Here is a 17,168-nt window from a genome sequence, read left to right on the forward strand (position 1 = left end):
AACTAGTGTCTTCTCCCTCTTTTTTCCCCCTTTTTTCTTTTTCTTTTTTAATTTTTAGCACAAGATCGGTTTTTCCTATTGGCATAAATTCAGATAGCTGAAGCAAAAGATATGTTAATCCTGAATAAATTATGGAACAATCATAATAAGCAACCAAAAATTATATGCAGAAGCGTGAATGCAACATACAGAATATAACATATGATTATTTGAATTTAATTTAGGAAACAATTATTGTACTACACTAAATATCTTGATAATACTACAGATTTTCTAAAATTAAACAAAATTAGAAAAGCAATGCATTAATTTACCGTTATCCATTCACATCCCAAAATAATAAATTGTTGCTGCAAATTATGCTAATAGCATCACGCTATACATTGCTTTGTCGAGATATTTTCTTTTTACACGGTCCTATGTCTCAGCCCTTTGCGTCCTGCTGTCACTAGCCTTTTTCAGGAGTGGTACGATGAGATGGAGTCTAGGACGACTGCAATTCAAAGAATGATCAACACGCTACACACCGAGCCTGCCTCAGTGCATGCATATATTCAGAAAACCAAAGAAGACAGAAAATAACATGTTTATGAAGCATGCAATTTAGCCCAAAACAGACAGACTATCCCACCCCTCCCCACTCCTGGCCCAATGGAGAAATGGCCCAATCTGGCGATTCTCTCTACTACTCAATGATTCACCGAAACCCACCCAGTCCGAGGGGCACAAGTCTTCTCCTCCGTTCCTTTTGCAGCTCGAAGGAGAAGCCTATGCGATTGCTGCCACCGGGAGCAGGTGCCGCGGCGGCGAGTGGCTTGCCGCAGAGGGCGTCGTTGAGCCGCGCAGCACCCTGTGTGCGAGGGAAATGTCCGCGGGCCCGGGTGCACGGAGCAGCGGAGGCTAGCTGCCGGGCGGCAGGACAGCCATGGGCACACGCTTCACGGCACGGCCATTCTCCCTTCTCTGTCTCTCCAACACGGCAACAAACCTGTAATTTTGCAGGAATGCATCACGCCAATAGCTGAGTCGTGGATTGAACGATTGGTCAGTTAATTCTTCGGAAAATTGGTAAGTTAATTTTGCAAAACTGACATCCTATTTCAACATATAAGTGATTGCACAAAAATTACATATTATAAATCGGTACTTCAGGCTGTCAAAATATCACATTTGAAAATTTTGAATACCCATAACTCAAATCGTGGGCTCGCCCCTGAATGCAAGATGCTGCGTGCCTTTGGATCCCATAGATAGATTGGTGTTACAAAGCCTATTTGGCAGTGACTGTCATTGTGTGAGCTGTCAATAACAGTGTTGCTCGATTTGAGGGCTTATCCATGCACCGCCTCAGACATAGCTTGTCTGCTAGCCAAAACGATCTTCCATCCTCAAAAAAATCGAGAGACCCAGGACTGAAGGTGATCCTCAATAAAAAGCTCATTCGTGGAGACACCTTTAGTCCCAGTTGGTAAGTCCAACGAGGACTACAAAAGAATTGCATCCCCTACTCAGTCAGATGTACTGTGTAGTGAGATGATAAGGAAGCTATGCGCGAGGCTTGATGTTGTGGGTTTGAATGGTTACAATTATTTACGTTCCCAATGTGCTTATGACGTAGCACCTAGTGGATCTTTAGCTAGCGTGTATCATCTTACGAGAATACAGTATGGTATAGATAACCCAGAAGAAGTATGCATAAAAGTCTTTGCCCAAAAAGATAATCCTAGAATCCCATCTGTCTTCTGGGTTTGGAGAAGTGCCGATTTTCAAGAACGCGAATCTTATGATATGGTGGGAATTTCTTATGATAATCATCCATCCCACGCACCGTGCATACCCATATTTCGCATGAAAAATTGCATGACTTTGTGACTTGCGACTGCGCGTGTAGGGAGCCTCCCGGAACTTTCTAATATTTTCTTGGTGCAAAACCCTTTAATCCCTGTTAGTATTAGCACAAGAAGGAAACATATGAGGAGGGGAGTATAGTAATGTTGTGCTCTATTCAGCTTGCAATTCAATGAACAATAAGTTTTATGCTTCCTGAAGGCTGATTGGCTCCAAACTAAGTCAATTTAATTAAGTGCTTCAAATTTGAACAAAGAACACTGGATTTTCTACCAGCGATTCGTGTAGGTGTAAACTGTAAAATATCGTAAGATAATCCTGCTAATTTTACGGTGTTTTAGAAAAGAGAGGCATCCCTTGCTGCTGAACTAGTACCTAATGAATATGAACAGATTACGCTCGTTCCGTACGGCCAATTAGACCGCTTGGTCCGCCGCTCCCTTTGATCACCACTAATTGGATACGGTAAAATGCATTCAGTGTGCAGTTTATTAGGTATAAAATATCTCAAAACCTATATAGAAACTGTCACAAGAAATAAAATTATCATCTTTTTTTACAAGAAACAAAACTGTTATGCAATAAAATGTACTTATTGGGCAAGACAGGTCCACCAATCATCATGTCCAAACAACCCCATCCTGTTGTCGATATGGCACGAGCAGCGACCCACCGACACAGGTCATGATCGATCAGGGACCATTGGCAATCAGTGTGGTGCAGGACAACCGCTAGAAAAGGACCAGTGTCGGAGGATGACAACCATTTGAATTTTTTTTTAACTTTTCCCTTTGTAAAGATGATTGAATCTTTTTACATTTAGTGAGACGAACTTGATCCTTATTATTGGATATACTTGTAGCTTGTAAGGTGATGAAATCTGGGCAAAATTTGTTTTGATTTTTACAAAAAAAAAAATCAAGTTGCTGTTGCTGCTGGTTCTGTCTATATAAGCATGCTGCACACTACGCCACTGGCTCGAGCATCACACTGAAAAACACGCACGGATACACGGACACACCCCCTCCTCGCCATGGCTTCGTGCAAGCTCTACTCCGTCGCCCTGCTCGTCGTCATCCTCGCCGCCGGCCCGGCGACGCGGCCCGTCTCGGCGGCGTCGGCGCACCTCCACTTCTACATGCACGACGTGCTGACGGGCCCGTCGCCGACGGCGGTGCAGGTGCTGAACGGTCCCCGGGGCCACTTCGGCGACACCGTCGTGATCGACGACGTGCTGACGGAGAGCGCGTCGAGGTCGTCGTCGGCGGTGGGGCGCGCGCAGGGGCACTACATCTGGGCGTCGACGGGGAACCCCGAGCTGCTGGTGACCATGAACGTGGTGCTCACCTCGGGACCCTACGCCGGCAGCTCCGTCACCGTCGTCGGCAGGGACGACATCGGTGCGCCGGTGAGGGAGCTGTCGGTGGTCGGCGGCACGGGGAGGTTCAGGATGGCGCGAGGGTACGTGCTGTGGAAGACCGTCAGCCTCGACCACCCCAACGCCGTGCTCGAGCTCGACGTCTTCGTCGACGCCTGAGCTAGCTGAACGCTGGCTACTGTGTCATCGGCGCGCGTCCGACGTGGCAACTTCCTCTCACCGGGTGACACGTGTTGGAATGAAATAATTTACTTGCCGTAAATAACGTCATTTAAGAATTGAGGTAGTAGTTGTTTTCTTTATGAAAATGGAGAAATAAAGGAAAATAAACAGTTTGATGTATCTCCACGTGGATATATATCATGTTGATGCGCATGAGTCCCAACTAACCCAAGCATCCGATGCTTCTAACCATCTGTAGGCATTCAGTTTGCATGAGTAGTTTTCTAGCAACCGACTAGCGTACCTTCCTAACAAGTGATGAAACCTTCCTCTTATTTTTTTTATTTGAAGAAAATTACTCCTGATTTCTTTCAAAATTGAAACTACTTGTATTAGCTTTGGTTGGGCAATTATGGGAATTAAGATGAATGCTGATCTTTTTTTGAGAGAGATGAATGCTGATCTGATCATGATCATCCATATAACTTCCACCACTACCGCGTGGAAATACAATTGTTATTACCAAATGCTGAATCACAAAATGATGAATCAGTGTACACTAACGAAGAGTTAACCCTGTTGTCTATCACATTACAAGATCTCTGTGTACAACTCAGAGGTGTGGTAGTAAACTAGTGTCCCATAGTGAAACTGACTTGGTAATCATGCATGGGAAAAAGGCTCAATCAGAGATGCACTACGGGAACCAGACACTTTGCCGAGTGCCACAGGCACTCGGCGAAGACACGAAAATACTCGGCTTTACCGAGTGTAACACTCGGCAAACAGCACACAGCAAATTTCCTGTCGGCAAAGACTAGTTTGCCGAGTGTCAAAACGCGAGCACTCGGCAAACATTTTGCCGACGGCCAAAAAACACTCGGCGAAAAGATGTACTCGGCGAAATACGTGCTGACGGCGTCGGGGGTAACGGCGGGTTTGCCGAGTGCCAGACGGGAGGCACTCGGTGAAAATATGGCTTAATACGATGCTCTTGAATAGTGTATAAACAAAATTGTGTATGGTTTTATATTTCCTCCAATACCTCAATGAACATACATCCAGCACTAAGTGTTGTATGACACTCATTTTGCCCTGACGAAGCAACCACCGGAGCAAGCCTATTTCAGAGCTTCTGCATATATATGCTCAGGCTCAGCACTTGTGCGTTCGTAATGGACTGAGTGCCAACTAATCCAGGCATAGGATCGTTGTGACCATCTGTGTACATTCAGTTGGCACAGGATCCTAACATCACCCAGATGCCGGAGCTCGTCAGTGGCGCTTTACCAGTGCAAGGGAAGAGTAAGCTAAAGCTTGTGCGCTGACAAGTGTTGCCGTCCGGTATAGTGAACGGCGCAGTAGGCGCAGGCACATACAGGATGTGGCATTACAAACACAAGAATGAATTAATCGGCATTTCACAGAGTTAGAAATTGTGGTTTAAACATTGCTACCATCTCCATTGACTGAATCATTTTGAAGTGGCATGCCAAAAATTCGTGGTGAATAAATGAAGAAATTTACATATAGCCTTGTCATTAGTTGTCCAACAAATTGATCATCAAACAATTCAATCACTTCCATCTACAAAAAGCATAAGCAAAGCAACAAGATTTACACCTATAAAATGGTACTTCATAGCTACACGTTGGATTTTGGAAAATTGTTGCCATCGCTTCTTTATCCATATCTCCATGAAACACCACATATTTGTTTTATGGCAAAGTTCAAAATTTCAAGCCCCATTTGCAAGATAATTCTTGTGATTGACCGGATCAACTTGGAGATGATTAAGTTGCAGAACAGATAAGATGATGCAAGATATGGACCTACTACTACCAAATGAGATCTACAACACAGCCATGGTCCATGTTGCAGCCTTGCTCTGACTAAATGATGCACAAAGAACTGTCGAAGTCTCTTTGGTCTCCTCTAATGTCTCAACCAGAAATGAGACCCCTCAAAGCAACATGGTAAAATCTTTCCCTTCAAGCAGCAACCTGAAGCTGTACTGAGGTAGATATAGAGGTGAATTCCCCTCTCACGAAAATGGCATGCCTCTCATGAAATTTTTTCGGTGGTGGAAGTACTAACACGCATACTCAGCTATTTCACATGAATTGGCACCAGCTAATCAACACAATGTCGCACGGTGTTCCTGTGAATGTGATCATCATATCGGTGATCGTCTGAACTCTGCAGAAAGATTCCCTGCATCTAGGTACATTCAGTTTATACATGTGTAATCGTTACACTACTACAAAGGTGAGCTCCATTTGTTTTACAGGAGCGCACCTACAGCACGATTGAAAAAAATGATTTGTAGGATTGTCCCGTTTTTTCTAGGGGCGGGTGAAATTACCACCCACACTTACAAAATGGGGGGCTACTTTAGCATCCGGCTTGTCCCTGAAGAAACATTCACCCCGTGGCCCGTCCCTGCAAATGATTCTCCAGGGTCAGGTCACGGGGCGACCCGTCCCTAGAAATGGGCAACAAAACAGCCACCTGAGCCTTCTTCCTCCTCCCGACAGCACAGTCACTGGTCGGGGGAGGTGCTGCCTGAAAATCGAAAAAACTGGAAAAATGTGGGGGAAGGTTTTCAGCTTGGTTTCCTTGGAGTTTGAGTCTATAGGAGGTAAGTTGATGCTAATTCCTTATCTTTTTTAAGCTTATTGTATAGGTTTTAGGCTCAAATGGATTAGCCACTTGGAGCTCCATTTATCTCAAACTTTTGGATGAAGTTAGGATATTAAGATTATCTAATCGTAGCTTCACGTTGGATTTAGGAAAATTGTAGTATTAAACTCCACATTAAATAAAAACTCCGAATCCATAATTTGTTGCCATCGCTTTCTTTATCCGTATCTCCATGAAACACCACACATTTTGTTCATTCAAACTTCCAAATTTCATAACCCCTTTGCAAGCTAATTCTTGTGATGCGCCGGATCAACTTGCAGATTGGAGATGGTAAATGTTTCAGAACATATAGGATGACACAAGAGATTGACCTACTACTGCCAAATGAGATTCACAACACAGACATGGTTCAAGTTGCAGCCTTGCTCCGATAAATTGATGCGCAAAGAATTGTTGAAGTCTCTTTGGTTGCCTCCAATGTCTCAACTCGAAATGAGATCTCCCGAAGCAACATGGTAAAACTTTTCCCTTCAAGCAGCAACCAGAAGATGTAGTGAGGTAGACATATATATAGAGGTGAATTCCCTCTCACGAAAATGGCATGCATCTCATGAAGTTTCCGTTTGTGGTGGTGGAAGAACTAACACGCATGCCCAGCTATTTCACATGGACCGGCTCCAGCTGATCAGCACAATGTCACGGTGTTCCTATGAATGTGATCATAGGTGATCGCCTGAACTCTGCATATAGACTCTGCATCCGTGTTCACTCATTCAGTTTACATGAGCGATGCTGCCTCAAAGCTCAAACAGAGTGATGGAACCTGGTGTGGCATCAGAAAATATCCCAGAAAGACCCAGAGCAATCTGGTGCGTGAATTACCGTCTCCTCTGATCATCACAGATATCGTTCTCTTGACAGTGCACTGAAGTAGCTAGGCAATGCAAGTCTCTGTCGCCCTGTCCCTGATTGTTCAGCACCTCGTTATGGCAGTGCATGATCCTTGCCGGTTCAGAATTCCAGCTGCTGGTCTCCTCATTTGCCGATCCAGTTACAGGAGAGTCTGTAACCTGAGCCGGCATGAAAAATTCCTCCGCCGCGATCCAATCCAGTTCCGCCAATCGAATCAATACTGCAGTGACCAATCAATCAGATTATCAAAGTAAACTGTTTGGTGGAACTGACAATCTTGATTTGTTTCCATCGTTTCACATGCTTGTCAAATGCAAAACGACTCACCTTTCTGATGACTGTTGAAGCCCAGAATAGCTTGTGGGCTGGAAACCTGTCTGATGGAGACAGATAGTTCAGAGAAGCACGGATGACTGTATGAACGAACGGTTTGGAGCAGTCAGCCCGAATAATTTTTGGCATGGTTGAAACAAACAATCCTGAATTCCAATCTGAATAAGTGAATATCTATGGCCTCCGGCGTCCGGGCACGCGCTGCCGGTGGCGCTCTCGACGGCGGACAACCTAGTGAGCAGCCCTCCTGCCGCTCTACTTCGCCGGAGCCGGCGGAGCACCGCGCCACGGCCTCCGGCGTCGACTCTGTTTGTGACGAGGCAGAGCGCCTTTGGCCTCTCCGCTCGCGATTCAGTCGATCTGTGCCTCAAACGTCGGATCGGACGGCTCCTGGGTACCCAGGTCCACCCCCGGGGGACGCGAGGGACGCTGCTTCCGCCTCACGCCGCGGCTCGCCGGAGCGCCGCAGAGTTCCGGACGTCTCTGGCTTCCCTCCCTCTCCTCCCAGCCGCCGGAGCTCGCACCGCGCACGCCTTTGGCTTCGAGTATCCTCGTGGCAAATATCGCGGACTACTTTACCAGAGGGACCCTCCAGAGAGAAGGGGAGCGTGATGGCGTCCGGTAAACCTGAGAATTCCTCCGTAACCTACCAGTGGCCACTAGCATTAGCAAACCCCAACACATGGATCATCGTTGGCCAAAGCTAAAGTGGCGCTGCGAAACACCGCACATTTTCTCCCGTCGAACTTCGAATTCCGAGAACTCCATTACAAGATAATTACTGTGATTCTGGACTTTTGGAGATGATAAATGTTTCGGAACAGATAGGATGACGCTGGAGGTCAACATGCTGCGTCCAAATGAGATTCACAAAATAACCATGGTTCAAGTGGCAGCGTTGCTCCGACAAATTGACGCGCAAATAATTTTTGAAGTCTCTTTGCTTTCCTCTAATGTCTCAACCCGCCAATGAGATCTCTCGATGTAACATGGTAAAATTTCTCCCTTCAAGCAACAACCAGAAGCTGTAGTGAGGTAGATATATGGAGGTGAAGCACTAACACGCATGCTCAGCTATTTCACATGAACTGATCAACACAATGTCATGGCGTTCGTATGAATTTGATCGTCCGCGGACAGAGTCTCTGCATCCGTGTACAATTCAGTTTGCGTGTGCAGTTGCTGTAGCTCGCCAACATTGGATGAACTCACCATATCGATCTGGGATCGAGTCAGAACAAATTTCATGAGCATTTTTAAGCAAGCTTGAAGTTGCTAATTTAGCTTCAGAAACATCATTGTTGCTTCCGGTTTCAGAGAGTTCTCCTTGGTGTGGACCTCTTCGCTGGCCTCCTCGCAGAGGCCAGAGGACATGGACAAGCTCGCCAATCCATGCACCTTAAGAATCTTATTGAACTCGAACTGCACCTGGATGAAATAGGTGTTCATGCCCCAATCCATGCTCGCTTCTGCAACGAAAGATGAGGAACAGAGGAAGACGAACAGGACGGGCATAGGTATCAGTCGGCCCATATCAAACAGGGGCGCCGCGCGATGGCATCGCAGAGTAGCATGTCCTCCGGGGCCTGGCCATGGAGCAGAGGAAGCAACGGAGCTCATGTGCTGACGATTGTTCCCTGTGGGTAAGTTAATGACGGCAAAGTATCTGCACAGCCTCATACACTAAACTAAAACAGGATGTCACACTATGAACACGAGAATGTTCGCCTTACCTCCTACCGTTTGATGAACAGGGACAGGGGAATTTTAAGGAATTAATTTGAGAATAAATGGGAAAAGAGAAGAGAAATTAAGATGGGAAAGCCCAGAATGGACCCCTTTTATTGAAAGATCCAGGACTTTGCTGATCCAAATTGACCTAGTATTCACTCTCGGAATTGACCTAGTATTGACTCTCACAGTCCATCGGTCTCCATAGAAATTCTATCCAAATCTTGTTCTTGCGATTCGCCGATTCGACGGCTTTACATTTGCAGATTAAAGATGACAAACGCTTCAAGGTGGACATGAACTAGCTAAACACTACTGCAACAAAGTATACTTCAACTCTCGTTTTGAGTTTATGCTGCTCCATGCACAAAGGATTGTAGTAGCTTCTTTGGTTTCCTCTAATATCTCACTCGATCAGCGATATAACTGTAAACCCTCTTTAATCTACTCTGTTATCTCAATCGATCAATAAAATCCTCTCAAAAGTATCACGTATGCTCTAATACTCTCGACCAGAGGCCCTAGCTATCATGATACGTATAGACAGAGTGTGGGTCAGGGCCTCGGATGGGTCACCTGCGTTTTCTACCAAATGATCAGGACAGTAGCATCCCTCTGATAAGGGAACATCGTGTGTCCATGTTTCCTGGGAGCTGTGTTCCTAACCTGACCACGGAGTAGAGGAGAACAGCCAAGCTCAACCTGGTCGCCTCTTGTTCAACAGTAGGCGCAGGGACAGACACGAGGAAAAAGAATCCACACCATCCGTACCCTACTACTTCAACGAAGGCAAAAACCATGGGCAAAAAAACTAGGTCTCAAGTGCGAGTACACGAGAACTATAACAGTAACATTGGTAACCATCTTGGGCATAACTCAGTGAACATGTCCAGGTCTAGCATTCAGTTAACGGATACAACAGTCACCGTTATCGACAGGTTTTACATAACGTTAGTCACTTGTTAAGCAGCTGGCTTGCCCTAACATCCAGAGACCCATCAGCTTCTGATCTCTCACCCTAAACCAAAGCTTTGCCCTGCTCGGCTGTGCTCTCCTGGTATCCAAAGCTTCCACCTCCGGCCCCCCAAAACCAAGAGTTTCTGCCTCTTACCTACTGTGCCACAGGTGCTAGCCTGACGACGTCCCACGGCACCCTGATCACACCGCCATTCCTCACCTCAGCCTCCTGGAACGTCCTCCCGGACGCCTCGGAGGGGTGGGGGAGCTCCCTCCACTTCTCGATCCTGAGCTCAGTGACATCGACCACGCAGAGGCGGCTCTCCGTGGAGCTTTTACCAGGAGGGGCATGGAAGATCTTCCCCCGGCCGACCTCCTTCCCATCACCGTCGACCAGCGAGACGAGACGGCCAGGCTCAAACGAGAAGGACCTTGTGAATGGGCGGCTCAGCATCATGTTCTGGGAGAACTCGGCCGACGATGTCAGCTCACTGCTGTCTGGGCTCACCAGTCTGCCTTTGGATATAGCGTTCATCACCCTTGCAGGGGGCAGATAGCTGTCCTCCCCGGCACTTTCGGAGGACTCACCAAGATGGGGAGTAGCTGGTGTGGATGGCTTATCAGAATTCTCCCCCTCAAATGGCACTCCTCTTTCTTTTGCTATGCGAGCAAGCTTAGCTTTCCGATTGTTCAACCTGGAATTTACAGGAAAACGCTGTTACAAATAGCTGGTGATGGAAAGCCCACAAACAGTGTTGTAGATTTAATGGAAGTAATTTCAAAGGACAAATAACTAAGGAAGATTCACAGTTTTACCAGTTTTTAAGTTGTGATGCTGTGATCTCTGGGCCCTACAAAAGCACGGCCGTATTTTTCATGAATGAGAAATGCATATAGAGTAGTTAGACCTGACAAGAGAATGTTCAAGTGAAAGACCTATACCTGCATGCTCAACTTCTCTGACCAATTCTGCAATAAAACAGCATTCTTGTGCATATCAGGCTCATCTACTAGAGCCGTTTCTAGTTCATCTATTTGCTCATCGTTCATAATGGTCCGTTTCCTTCTCTTAGGTTGCCTGTCATCATACATACTAGTATCTCCTTTCTCGTCTTCCTGGAGACCACTTTCTTTTGAAAGTTCCGGTGTTTTAAAATGATCCACAGTGCTGGATGCTGGATCGAGGTCCATTTTGCTGCGCTGGTATCCAGTATTAACACCAGAAGAGACAGCCGAGAAGCCTGCACTGGCTGTTCTTGCAACGCCAAGATGGACTAGGTCTTGACCAACTGCATTCTGCAGGAAACCACCATTTCTAGAGTTCTTTGGAGTCTCATCCGTAGCATTTCCCTCTAGCTTTGTCGAGGGTGCTGTTGTAGACACTTCCATGTTCTGCACATCCTGTTGTCACCAGCTACCAGTTAGAAACCAATTCACTATGAACCCAATCACCAGTGATGTTTAACGAATGAATTCAACTATGTGTTTACCTTCAGGTTATTCATAAAGGAGTCAGGAGTGCTTGCTTGTGTTGGCAAGGGCTGCTGCACTGGGTGCAAGTCTTCCTTGCTTTCTGATGGAGTATCAGTATGTACCACCTGAAACATCTCATAATGAGAACATCCAACAATTAAACACAGATTGAAAAAAGATTTGAAGAAAACTGCTACAGCAAATTGACCACCTAATGCAAGTACCCAAGCATTTAACAACCACACAAGTAAAGAATGCTTAATGTATTGATGGCTAACAAAATATCTGTACTGATAAAAATGAGATTTCACTGCCAACAAAATGTAACATTTCAGCATTTTTGATAGCTATCTTATTCGCATAATCATTGAGTGAAGAAAACAAACCTGTTGTGCAACCTGTCCAACTTGTGATTTACACCAAGTTTGTAGCTTATCAGAAAAATCACTACCAAAAGGGGAAACAGAAGCTTAGAAATACACACAAGGCATTCAAAGCATTACATTATCAAGCACACAATAAAGTATAATCAAAACTTGAACAATAAATTCAGGCATGTAAAAACAAGTGCTTAATCATCGATTGGGAAAACCTGGATACAGTATAAAAATTAGTAAAAATGACTTTAAGCACCTTAACAATTGCACGTCTTCCTCATTTAAGAAGTTAGGAATCAATGTTTTAGCATAATCAGACAAAGATCCTACAAAATCCACAGAAGAGGTTAGATGCAACATAATTGAGTACGTTTAACCAAAAGATAACTAGAAATATCAGAGCTACATTACCTAAGTTTATACAGACTTTAGTGGCCTTAAAATCATTAGGCTGGTCCACTGATTGTTTAGGGCTCCCTGACATCAAGTACTTTTGAAAGTTCTGAAGAAAAAGATCTCTTTCTTGCTCTGTTGACAGGACAATAGACTTTCTTTCAACAATGTCTCGCAAATTTGTAAAGCCCATAGAAAGTAAGAATAATCTAACCTTCACATATATTTGGAACAAAAACATGCAGATTTGCTATTATTTTCACTACACATGATGTTCTTGTCTGTGCATATGCCATTGAAGGCAGGCTAGGGCGAAAAGGGCATGAATAGTTAGCTTTAGCTTCAGTCAACGCATTATCAGAAGCTAACAGTGCCACCTCAACGGCACCAAATGGATCATAATCTAGATTTGCATCTTCCTCAACCACAGGTAGATTGACTGAGCACCAACTCAAAACAAACTCATCATGAGGAATTGCTAGAATCTGGGTCAGAAAGGGAACCTGCAAAATTGATGGAACAAAAAAGAAGCTGAAATAAAGCATTACCTTGGCTTAAAAAAGATTCTAAAGAAAATGCAAGAGTTAAAAGATAATGAAAGTAGTTACTCAGCAAAAATCTTACAGTGTTAGTCATAAAGGACGATCTGAAGTTTGAATCGTCAGAAAACACATCAACTAGACGCAATGCACTGATAAGCACAGATCCCATGGGGTAACTCTTATTATGAGAATCAGAAGTAATTTTTTGTTTTCTTCCAAATGCAGTCTTTAGCAAATTGAGAACCTGCAGTAATCATGCAAAAACTTTTGAGAATCTGAACATAATTTAGAGTAGCAGCAGATAGAGTCAACCCCAAGAGAACTGACCTCTAGAGCCAAGGTTTGCCCTAGCCGCATGCTGTTTGGGGAAGTGGCAACTTCATCGAGGTAAGATACACTTTCAGCTTCACAAAGTTGCAACAGCTGGAAAATTATCAAACATTTAATCAGTAACTAATTTTAGGTATGCGCTACTCCATTCCAATTATGAATATATCATGTGCTGTTAGCATACAATAGAAAGTATCTTAGCCTTTAGCCTGGAAACTGAAGCAACAAGATCAGTTGATCCCTTCAAACATTCAGGAACAACTAACTTTAATATAGTGTGAGAAAGCGACAGTATGCCTCCGTTTCTAGAGAGTTCCTGCATTGAGTGATAAATTCATTTAGATGCCAGCTTCCAAGAGCACTGACTGTATATAACAGTATGTACTTGCCAATACAGACGGCCTAACTAATAGTTTTAAAATAAAACTGCAGAAAAAGTGTAGCTTCACCAAAAACAACTATATTAGTGTCCACTTTGTGAACCTTCTAGGCACAGAAAAGACTAGCAACAGTAAGTACCATGTAAACTACAATATCACTGACAGCGAGGAAAAAATCATAGTCAGCATGATATGTTGCTGTTTTAAACTTTATACCATGAAACGGTATAGGCGTATAGCATAGCAACTACTGATCTCCCATGATGCAGAAGAAAGGGAAATTGAACTAAGTATTCCTTTTTCCCATAGATAGCATAAAAAATTATGCCTTGAAAGAAAGGCCAGACCTTATTTTTTAAAATACGATCTCGAAACAGCTTTTGCTGACACAGCAGCAAAAGAAATTGCAACGATGTTTCACACTGTTGGCAGATGAAGTGAGCAAGGTGGCACTCCAAAGAACCAACAGGAACATCACTCAAGCCCATTGCTGATAATCTGATACTCAACAATCTAACATCTTCATGCAGACTATCAAAGGCCACGTCCATAAAAATATCAACCTGACCATGAAACATTAAATGTTAATTCAGAGACTATTGATTTGAGTTATAAGTGTTCATAAAGCAGATACACATATTGCTGAATAGCATGTTGTTGAAAGAAAAATATTATGAAAGAGTAAGTACACAAAGTGTTACAAAAAAGACAAAGGTGCTTCAATAGAATCTTTCTGAACAACATACACAAGCAAAAAGTTGAACTCACGGCAGTACAGCACATACATGGAAAATAGCCAGCAAAACTTTAGCACAAACTATATTTTCTTACAAGGCAGTAACGATTATCAAGGGATCTGTCATTACTATGTTACATACAATGTGATATAAACCAGATAAACAAACTAAGTTTTAACAGCATCGCTGATGTGAAAAATAAGAAGGTACATCTGTAGGTATACAAAATTCAAGCAGAATAACTCTAATGCACAAAAGTAGTCTCAAGTCAAACTGCAAGCCTTTCTGATACAGTTTGGATTCACAATTAACATGGCAGCCTGGAATGATCGCTGATTTGACTGAATCACTAGAATGCCATACACAGCTAGCTGAAAAGTATTTAAAATGGAACTCAAGGATAAAGTTAACACACAAAATTCATAGAGACGAATCCAAGAATCAACCTTGGCTGCAAAATAAAATTTAGTATAGAGAAGCTGCTCCTGAAGAAGGAACAAATAAAATTTAGCAGATCAGGAAGCAAAATAAAAGCAGCGCTGAATTGACATGGGGGCTAAAATCAACTTTGTCTCAGAAAAATGTGGATGGAAAAATTGATAAGTGTTTTTTTAGGATAAATTAACACATCACACTGTGGTCCTATGCTAAATGCACATGTTACCTTTGGATGTGCAAGCAGAATATGGACAAGTTCATGCCACTGGGAAGAGAAGTAACTTGTCAACAGATGAAGACTCGCTGCTACAAGTGATGCATGTACAAGCGGAGAAGCACCAACATTATTCTCCTAATTTAGAACAATAGCTGTTACCAGAATTAGTATCAAATATAATTTAAAGTGGAGCAAACATGACTGAACAAATATTATTGGTTGAACTTGTTGAAACCTTCTTTCTGTGAGCAAGAATAGAAAGTAGGAAGAATATCAAGTCCATGACTTGTTCTGATATCTTGACATCATCAAGAAGAACCTGCATGGAAATATAATGCACATGCATTAAGCTATGTGATCATCATCTGGCTAAAATGAATCAACCAGAAAGTAAAACTCCAAACATTAAACAAGTCAAGTTTGATTGGAAACAAACATTATCAATCTAAAGGTAACAAAGAAGCTCCGTTATATTCCAAGTAGCCTCGGACAAAAAACTTGAATTGGTTCAGTTTAAATCGTAATGAGAAAAATATGAAGACTTAGTTATCCTAGTATCCTACCAATGTGATGTGATTCATTAGCTAACTTTCAACATTGAATATAAAAAATCCTCAATGCATCAAAGTATGTAAGAAACATTATGATGGTGCCATATGCGAAACTTATGTGACATAGTGAAAGGAGTAACCTGCTCCAGTCTAGTATGGCGGGATGCTAGCTCAGACAAACTATGCAAAAAGCGCACACCACGAAGCACATAAGCCATATCCGAGCCTTGCCCAAGCTCCAAACATACAGCAAGGAGATGAAGAGGAAGTGAGGACACAAGTTTTTCCATGTCCACCTACAAGGAAAAAAAAACATATGTCAGCGGACAGGCATTGCAATTTGCAACATACGTAAATATTCTAAAATAAGTACCTGCTTTGGACTTCCATCTTCTGTCTTGGACTGCAAAACAAAGCTGTCTGACTCCTTCAGCATCTCACCAAGTTCTTTAGTAGTCAGCCCACTAAGCTCTTCAATAGCAGACACCATGTCTATCATCTGAATCCAAAACAGCATGGAAATTCTAAAGATCCAACGAGGTCAAGTAAATTGTATTCTATTCAGTCAGGAAGTGGCCAACAATATGTATCTATGATATTTGCAAAGAATCTAATAAGAACTGAGATAGTTGATCCATTACGACAGAAAAGAAAAACAGTAAATAATCATTGCGTCATGTACAGTATGTTCATGAAGCACAGCTCAATAACATCTTTTGAGCACACTGCAATAAATTTTTAATCACTCAGTCTTCATTCCCTATCTATATAGAACAGGGAAAGTTTTAAGCACCTACCCAAAATTTACAACTTCAAAATTCAGAGTTATATTATATTAGGCAACAAATATCTTCAACAGAACTTTGGAAAACAGCTATTTCTGAACATTGCATTAACATCCTAAGGAATCTAATAAGAAATGCTGAGAAGTACAAGCTCTTCATGAACAGTACACTGAGCTAAATGAGAAATGCAGAAACTTGCATGAACTGATGCTGACACTCAAACCACTCCCATCCAAAATCTACGTGAGGCCTCTTCTCTCGGCAAGCTCAGAAATTTGTATGCGGGCACAGAGAATGTGAAAGGGAAGCGCCCATGGTACAGTGACACACTGACCGGTTTCTACTGGATTTAAATAGAAACTAAAAACCCCTTCAGCAGGTCAACTCACTGCTGTCCATTCTCATCTGCCATTGCAGGAAATGTAGGCAGTAGTTCCAAGCTATGGAGCCATTCCAAGAGACAAACAGTTCAAAGGGAGTTTGAAGCTGCTCCCTTTTAGCCAGAATTGTAAAGAGCACCTACGAGCAACAAGCTAAGAAATGTAGATGGACATCAAATCCGGCTCAAAACCTCACCCCAAGCAAAACAAGCTGCCACTAGCAGGTACGCACGGCACCACCACGCAGCACGGGAGACCGCGGCGAGGCGGGAGGCGGATCGCGGGGAGGAAGGGCGACCCGGGCCGCGGCGGGGGAGGAGGGGACACTGACCTTCAGTCGGCGGTCGGCGGCGAAGCTGTGGAGCCCGAGCCGGGCGGATCTCCCTCCGCTCCTCTCCGCACCAGCCCAGCGGCAGCGGCAGCGGCGGGCGGCGACGGGAGGGAGAGGGCGTCGGGGAGGCTGGCAGCGAGCTGCGCTCCGGCGGGAGTGGAGGGAGGAGCGGCGGAGGCGGGGCTCGGCCGGCCGGCCGGCGAGGGAGAGGGGAAGGTGAGAGAGCACGAGGTGGGCTGATTTGTTTTGTCCCTAGGGCTGGAGGAT

General features: G+C 44.0%; 2 protein-coding genes across 4 annotated transcripts; one reads left to right on the forward strand and one right to left on the reverse strand.

Moving 5' to 3' along the window:
- Positions 1–2,807: 2,807 nt before the first annotated feature.
- LOC101783735 (dirigent protein 1) lies at positions 2,808–3,584 on the forward strand. The gene has a single exon (XM_004979799.4). It carries the CDS (start codon positions 2,882–2,884, stop codon positions 3,383–3,385), a length of 504 nt encoding a protein of 167 aa, XP_004979856.1. The 5' UTR covers positions 2,808–2,881; the 3' UTR covers positions 3,386–3,584.
- Positions 3,585–9,833: 6,249 nt separating this feature from the next.
- On the reverse strand, positions 9,834–17,168 carry LOC101784145 (nodulin homeobox). 3 transcript variants are annotated; one of them, XM_004979800.3, is made up of 17 exons: positions 16,902–17,166; positions 15,779–15,904; positions 15,546–15,701; positions 15,090–15,173; positions 14,864–14,989; positions 13,810–14,025; positions 13,267–13,398; positions 13,080–13,175; positions 12,835–12,996; positions 12,425–12,713; positions 12,229–12,345; positions 12,074–12,143; positions 11,827–11,887; positions 11,458–11,565; positions 10,910–11,368; positions 10,784–10,818; positions 9,834–10,662 (listed from the first exon to the last, which is right to left on the reverse strand). In XM_004979800.3, the coding sequence occupies exons 2-17, from the start codon at positions 15,902–15,904 to the stop codon at positions 10,122–10,124; spliced, it is 2,778 nt and encodes a 925-aa protein (XP_004979857.1). In that variant the 5' UTR covers positions 16,902–17,166; the 3' UTR covers positions 9,834–10,121. The 3 variants fall into 3 exon arrangements, with proteins under 3 accessions (XP_004979857.1, XP_022684920.1, XP_004979858.1); XM_004979801.3 differs by lacking the exon at positions 10,784–10,818 and having other exon boundaries at positions 10,627–10,662; positions 16,902–17,168; XM_022829185.1 differs by lacking the exons at positions 15,779–15,904; positions 16,902–17,166 and having other exon boundaries at positions 14,864–15,006; positions 15,546–15,575.

The sequence above is a fragment of the Setaria italica genome, chromosome VIII (assembly GCF_000263155.2).
Source record: "Setaria italica strain Yugu1 chromosome VIII, Setaria_italica_v2.0, whole genome shotgun sequence".
Classification (NCBI taxonomy): domain Eukaryota; kingdom Viridiplantae; phylum Streptophyta; class Magnoliopsida; order Poales; family Poaceae; genus Setaria; species Setaria italica.

What these genes read in the sequence shown, in the direction of transcription:
- LOC101784145 (XM_004979800.3), bottom strand. Translation starts at nt 15,904, where the DNA reads ATGATAGACATGGTGTCTGCTATTGAAGAGCTTAGTGGGCTGACTACT. An exon ending in TTCTGCTTGCACATCCAAAG is followed by an intron (nt 14,026 to 14,863) that starts GTAACATGTGCA and finishes TTTCATGGTCAG; the next exon opens with GTTGATATTTTTATGGACGT. An exon ending in CAGAGAAGTTGAGCATGCAG is followed by an intron (nt 10,819 to 10,909) that starts GTATAGGTCTTT and finishes GTGCTTTTGTAG; the next exon opens with GGCCCAGAGATCACAGCATC.
- LOC101783735 (XM_004979799.4), top strand. Translation starts at nt 2,882, where the DNA reads ATGGCTTCGTGCAAGCTCTACTCCGTCGCCCTGCTCGTCGTCATCCTC.